Source organism: Arachis hypogaea, chromosome 15, assembly GCF_003086295.3.
Source record: "Arachis hypogaea cultivar Tifrunner chromosome 15, arahy.Tifrunner.gnm2.J5K5, whole genome shotgun sequence".
Taxonomy (NCBI): Eukaryota; Viridiplantae; Streptophyta; class Magnoliopsida; order Fabales; family Fabaceae; genus Arachis; species Arachis hypogaea.
In genome coordinates, this window is record NC_092050.1 from 141,131,333 (window position 1) to 141,138,352 (window position 7,020).

General features: G+C 44.9%; 1 protein-coding gene across 1 annotated transcript; it reads right to left on the bottom strand.

The window, feature by feature from the left end:
- Positions 1-5,308: 5,308 nt before the first annotated feature.
- LOC140179373 (uncharacterized) lies at positions 5,309-5,791 on the bottom strand. The gene has a single exon (XM_072218233.1). It carries the CDS (start codon positions 5,789-5,791, stop codon positions 5,309-5,311), a length of 483 nt encoding a protein of 160 aa, XP_072074334.1.
- Positions 5,792-7,020: the final 1,229 nt, after the last annotated feature.

A 7,020-nucleotide genomic window follows, 5' to 3' on the forward strand; every position in this document is an offset into this window, starting at 1 on the left:
TGTTCTTGATGAGGATGAGCCAAAATATGAACTGATTGCTCCGGGTCCGGAAGACCAAGTTTGTTTTGGGAGGGCTTCTGATGCGGACCCTCATTTCTTTTTTATGTATGAGAGCCTTTTTACCCGCCTGGAAGTTTTTCTGCCATTTTTCAACTTTGAAATAGCAGTTTTGTCTCACTGTCGCATTGCTCCCACCCAACTTCACCCCAATTCTTGGGGTTTTATGAAAATTTATCAACTTATCAGCCGTGAATTAAATTTTTCGACATCTTTGAAGATTTTTTTTTCCTTTTTCATATGACCAAGCCCTTTAGTGGGCAAAACAATAAGCAGCAATGGGTGTCTTTCTGAGCCATCCAAGGCCGGAGAGTCTTTACCTTTTTTATGAATCTTTCCATGACTTCAAAAATTTCTTTTTTAAAGTTCAAGCCGTAGAGGGTCACCACCCCTTTTTTCTGGACCAAGATTCTTCTCCCCGTTTTTCCTTGTACTGGTTGGAAGCCTCTCCTGTGGAGAAATATAGTCTGGATGATCTGAACAAGGTAGATGAGGCTATTGTGGGGTTCTTCCGAGAAGTTTGGGGAAGAGCCCCTTATCTCGATACAAAAAAGTTCCTCCAGGGGTCTCCGACCTTTGTACAGACTCGTTTAGGTAGATATGGTTGTCTTTTGATTTGCTCTGACTTGTTTTAATCATTTGACTCTGGAATTCTGATTTCCCTATAAATTGATTTTTTGCCTTCTTTTTCAGAAATGGTGAAGAAAGCTTCCGCCTCTTCTTATAAAAAAGTTCAAGATGCCAAGAAAAGATCTCAGGCGCGGTGGATGCGGCAAGGGCTGCTGGTACCCTTCCTCCTCCTCCTCACACTTTGGGGACTTCCTCCTGTCCTATCATGGTATCCTCTTCCTCTACTTCCTCTCTTCCTTCTCCTTCCCCTCCGCCCCGATCTTCCCCTGAACCTGAGAAGAAGAAGCGAAAGACTTCTGGCTCTTCTTCTGGGGTTACATTCGATGGTCCCCAATTTGTCCGGAACCATATTTTTCTCCATTCATCCATTAATATGGATGATGCTATGGTTCAGAATCATCTAAATGTTATAGTTCAGGGGAGCATCCAGGCGGCTGGGGTGTGTACAAAACTCCTAGATATTTTTGAACATACTCTCCTTAGCTCTTTGGGTTCTGTCTGTAAGGTTGAGGAGCTTGAGGAGAGAATTTCTTTATACCAAGAAGAGGAGAAGAAGTTAAAGGAGGAGGTTACCAAGTTAAAGAAGGAGAAGGATCGGGTTCGAGAGAGGGAGAAGAAGTTAATGGGCCAGTGTGCCATGGCAGAGGGTCTCAGGGAGAAGACAGAGCAGAATTACATTAGGCTGTTTGGGGAGAACCTGGATTTGAAGAAGGAGCTTTCTGGGTGCCAGGACGCTTTCCAGGAATTGGAGGATTCGATTGCTGAGGGTGCAGAGGAGGCATGGAGGATCTTTAAGGAGCAAGTCGGAGTTATTGCTCCTGAGATCCTGACAAGATTGTAGTGAGCGGTGCTATTGTCTCCCCTCCCCGACCTGCGACTGACTCCAATTTGAAGACGAGGGGACAAAGAATAATGGAGTCTCCTCCTCGGGGGGACGTGCTGAGTTCCTCAAGAGTTCCTTTTGAAAACCCTGATCAGCCTGCTCCGCCCCCTCTTGATGTTGCTCCGTCTTCTCTCCCTGGTCCTGGTGGTGATGGCCCTTCTCCTGGTGGTGGTGATCTTCCTTTTGCTTAACTGATTGTGGCTATATGGGGCCCGGCCTGTGGGCCCCCTGTTTTTTAAACGATTTTTATATTTTGTTTCTTTGTGGTGGTAGTTGTTACTTGACATTTCTTGGTCTTTTGTGGTCGTAAACAAAATATTTAAAAATGCTCTTTTTTGGATAAGGGTTTAGGATATCTTTTGCCGTGTGCATGCTTTCTGTTTAGGCTATTTTTGCGAAAAATCATTTTTTGATCTTTTTGAAAATCTTTTATCCTGGCTGGCTGTCTTTCGTACTAAGTTATTTTGAATTTGTAGAAACTTGGGACAGCTTTTGCCTTCGGCTTTTGGGGATGGATTTTCTTATTTCTTCTTGGTATTCCTCACACTCAATTTTTCTTTTATTGAGTTTTTATAACTTAGGTTATTTTTGCGATGCATTTCATTTCGTCTCGAGTTTTTCCGACCTGCGAGTCGGTTATTTTCCGAGTTTTTTCATGATCTACTTTTATAACCTCTTTACGCCGACTTGTACCTCGTCGTTTCATCCTGACGACCATCTAGGTCGGTTCATGGAATTTTCACGCTTTGTCAAGCTTAAGTCGGCGCGTTTCGTAGAAAGAGTGAAAATAATCGTAAAAAGAAATTTATAAAGAGATATGGAAAAAGATCTTTATTTATTTGCGAAGGTACTTTTTTGCTACTAAGGGTTTTGACAGTTTGTTCCCCCTTAGCCCCCACTTTTATGCCTCATTAAAAATCCCACTTCAGGAAAACCCTCTATTTGGGAAAAAACCATGGAGTTGGGAAAAGAGTACATCAGGGAATGGAGTTTGCTTTTAACTGTAGTACCTTTTCATATTACAAGCATGCCACGATCTAGGTAACTCGGCGCCGTTTAAGTCGGTCACCTTATAGTAGTCTTTTCCTAAGACCTCGCTAATTATGTATGGTCCTTTCCAATTGGCAGCAAGCTTTCCATCCCCAGACTTGTTGACTCCAATATCGTTTCTAATCAAAACCAAGTCGTCTGAGGTGAAACTTCTTTGAATGACCTTTTTATTATATCTATTTGCCATCCTTTGTTTCAACGCTGCTTCTCTTATCTGGGCTTGTTCTCGGACTTCAGGGAGTAGTTCCAATTCTTCTTTGTGCCCCTGTATATTTCCATCCTCATCGTAGAAGCTCACCCTTGGACTTTACTCACTGATTTCAACTGGTATCATGGCTTCTATGCCGTAAGTAAGTCGGAAGGGTGTTTTCCGTGTGGCAGACTGAGGTGTAGTCCGATAAACCCAAAGTACTTGTGGGAGTTCTTCAGCCCAGGCTCCCTTTGCCTCTTGTAACCTCTTCTTCAACCCTGCCAGTATGACTTTGTTAGCTGCCTCGGCTTGTCCATTTGCTTGTGGATGTTCTACCGAGGTAAATTGGTGCTTGATCTTCATACCGACTACTAGGTTTCTGAAGGTTGAGTCGGTGAACTGAGTTCTATTATCAGTGGTGATGGAATGAGGTACTCCATACCTTGTGATAATGTTTTTGTAGAGAAACTTCCGACTTCTCTGGGCGGTGATGGTGGCCAATGGTTCGATAAAAAGATTCATCCATCCGAGGGTTAATCCGGAGACTTCAAGGACGTCTTGCTTGGCCTCTGTTTTTGCTACGGAGGGTTCTTGGAGAGCTTCTTAGATCAGGCTTCTATTATTCCCCCCTGGCTTGGTACTTGCTAGCTTGGAGAGGGCGTTTGCTCTACTGTTGAGATCCCGAGTTATGTGCTTGACCTCGGTTTCTGCAAAGCGCCTAAGATACTCCAAGGTTTTGTCCAAGTATCTCTTCATATTGGGGTCTCTAGCCTGATACTCTCCATTTATTTGGGAGGTCACCACTTGAGAGTCGCTAAATATCACTACTTTTGTCGCACTGACTTCTTGTGCTAGCTTTAATCCTGCAATCAAGGCTTCATATTCTGCCTGATTGTTAGAAGCTGAGAATTCAAATTTTAGGGAAACTTCTATCTGTGTTCCCCCTTTGTTGACCAGTATTATGCCTGCACCACTTCCTATTTTGTTTGAGGATCCATCTACGTATAACTTCCATGTAGTGGATTCTTTCTCTTGGTCTCCTGCATATTCTGCTACGAAGTCAGTGAGGCATTGGGCTTTTATTGCCGTCCGAGTTTCGTATTTCAGGTCGAACTCGAATAGCACTATCGCCCATTGAACCATTCTACCCGCAATATCTATCTTCTGGAGGATTTGCTTCATGGGTTGGTTCGTTCGAACTCTTATTGTGTGGGCTTGAAAATAAGGCAGTAACCTTCGAGAGGCTACTATTAACGCATACACAAACTTCTCGAGTTTTTGATACCTTACTTCAGGGCCTTGTAGGACTTTACTAGTGAAGTAGATAAGATGCTGCCCGACTTCGTCTTCCCATATTAGGGCTGATGCTATAGCTTTATCTGCTACGGACAAGTACAGGACGAGTTCTTCCCCAATTTTAGGTAGGGTCAGAATAGGAGGTTGGCTTAAAAACCTTTTGAACTCCTGGAATGCTTCTTCGCATTCAGGAGTCCATTCGAACTGGCATCCTTTTCTTAGTAGGGAGAAGAGTGGGATCTTAATGTTGATCCCACCAAGAACCTGGAAAGGGCGGCGAGTCGGCCGTTCAGCTGCTGGACCTCTTTTAAGCAAGTCGGGCTTTTCATTTCTAGGACTGCTTTGCACTTGTCGGGATTAGCTTCGATTCCTCTTTCATTAAGCATGAATCCTAGAAATTTTCCAGCCTCTACTGCGAAGGTGCATTTTGCGGGATTCAATCTCATCCCATGCAACCTTATGGTGTTGAAGACTTGCAGGAGGTCTGTCAAGAGGTTGGTCTCATCCTTGGTTTTTACTTGCATATCGTCTACGTAGACTTCCATCAATCCCCCAAGGTGAGGTACAAACACCTTGTTCATCAGCCTTTGATATGTGGCTCCAGCATTTTTTAGTCCAAAGGGCATTACCACATAGCAATAGTTTGCCCTAGGCGTGATGAATGATATTTTTTCTTGATCCGGCCTGTACATCAGGATTTGGTTGTATCCCGAGTATGCATCCATGAACGACAAGTATTTATATCCTGAGCTGGATTCTACTAGGGTATCAATGCTTGGAAGTGGATATGGGTCTTTGGGACATGCCTTATTCAGGTCGGTATAATCGACGCACATCCTCCACTTGCTGTTTTGTTTTTTGACCAGCACCACATTTGCCAGCCACGCCGGATATTTGACTTCTTTGATGAACTCGGCTTCTAAGAGTGCTTGCACTTGTTCTTCCACTACTTGAGCTCGCTCGGGTCCGAGCTTCCGCCTTCTTTGTTGAACAGGTCGCGATCCGGGGTAAACTGATAGTTTGTGTGACATGAGTTCGGGATCTATCCCTGGCATGTCGGAGGCTTTCCAGGCGAAGAGGTCGGAATTTTCTTGTAGGAGCTTTATAAGCTTCTCTTTCAGCTCTTCTTTCAGGTCGGCTCCTATGTTGGTGTTTTTCCCTTCCTCTTTTCCAATCTGTACCTCCTTAGTTTTTCCCCCAGGTTATGGTCGCCACTCTTCCTTGGCTCTGACCCCTACGAGCTCAATTGTGTGCACCTCATTTCCCTTTTCTCTCAGGTTCAGGCTTTCGTTGTAGCATTTCCTTGCCAATTTCTGGTCTCCCCTAATGGTTGCTACTCCCTCTGGTGTTGGGAATTTTATGCAAAGGTGAGCGGTGGATACCACTGCTCCGAGCCGATTTAGGATAGTTTTGCCGATTAAGGCATTATAGGCTGACCCCACATCGACGACTATGAAGTCGATGCTCAGAGTTTTGGATTTTCCCCCCTTTTTGAAAGTCGTGTGAAGGGGCACATATCTCAGTGGTTTTATTGGCGTATCTCCTAGGCCATATAGGGTGTCAGGGTAAGCTCTTAATTTCTTTTCATCTAACCCCAGCTTATCGAATGCTGGCTTGAAAAGGATGTCAGCTGAGCTCCCCTGATCTACCAGGGTTCTGTGAAGATGGGCGTTGGCAAGGACCATGTTATCACCACTGGATCATCATATCCAGGGATGATTCCTTGCTCATCTTCTTTGGTGAATGAAATAGTGGGGAGATCGGGAGCCTAGTCCCCGACCTGGTAGACTTCCTTCAAATGCCTCTTGCGAGCTGACTTTGTGAGGCCGCCTCCACTAAATCTCCCTAAGATCATAAGTATATGTCTTTCTAGGGTTTGTGGTGGTGGATCTCTTCGGTCCTCGTCGTCTCGCTTCCTTTTTCCATGATGGTCTGACTTTTCCATGAGATATCTGTCAAGCCGACCCTCTCTGGCCAACTTTTCTACCACATTTTTAAGGTCGTAACAATCATTCGTTGAGTGACCATATATTTTATGGTACTCACAGTAGTCACCGTGACTTCTCCCCTTCTTATTTTTGATGGGTCTGGGGGGCAGTAGCCTTTCAGTATGGCAGATTTCCCTGTATACATCTACCAGAAAAACTCGCAGAGGAGTATAGGAGTGATATCTCCTAGGCCTTTCGGGGCCGACATCCTCTTTTTTCTTGGGTTCTCTTTCTTTCTCTTTTGAGGAGTGAGAATGCCCAGGCCGCCAACTCGGTTCTCGTAGCTTGGCGTTTTTCTCCATGTTGATGTACTTCTCAACTCTCTCCTGTACATCACTTAAGGAGGTCGGGTGCCTTTTCGATATGGACTGGGAGAAGGGGCCTTCTCGAAGTCCATTTACTAGGCCCATAATTACTGCCTCCGTGGGCAAGTCTTGAATCTTTAGGCACGCCTTATTGAACCTTTCCATGTAGTCTCTTAGAGGTTCTCCGACCTCCTGTTTTACTCCCAGGAGGCTTGGCGCGTGCTTTACTTTATCCTTTTGGATGGAGGATCGCATTAAGAACTTTCGCGAGAGGTCGTCGAAGCTAGTAATCGACCTTGGGAGAAGATTGTCGAACCACTTCATCGCTGCTTTCGTTAAGGTGGTCGAAAAAGCCTTGCAGCGAGTAGCATCAGAAGCGTCGGTGAGATACATCCGACTTTTAAAGTTGCTTAAATGATGCTTTGGATCCGTGGTTCTATCGTAGAGGTCCATATCAGGACTTTTAAAGTTCCTTGGAACCTTTGCCCTTATTATATCCTCGCTGAACGGATCTTGTCCCCCCAAGGGAGAGTCTTCTCGGTCGCTGCGGGAACTTCGACTTTTAAGAGCAGACTCCAGCCTTAAGAGCTTTTCCTCTAGCTCTTTTCGTCGATCAATCTC

Bases quoted from the DNA above. Each gene is read 5' to 3' on its own strand.
- LOC140179373 (XM_072218233.1), bottom strand. From the start codon at position 5,791: ATGGTCCTTGCCAACGCCCATCTTCACAGAACCCTGGTAGATCAGGGG.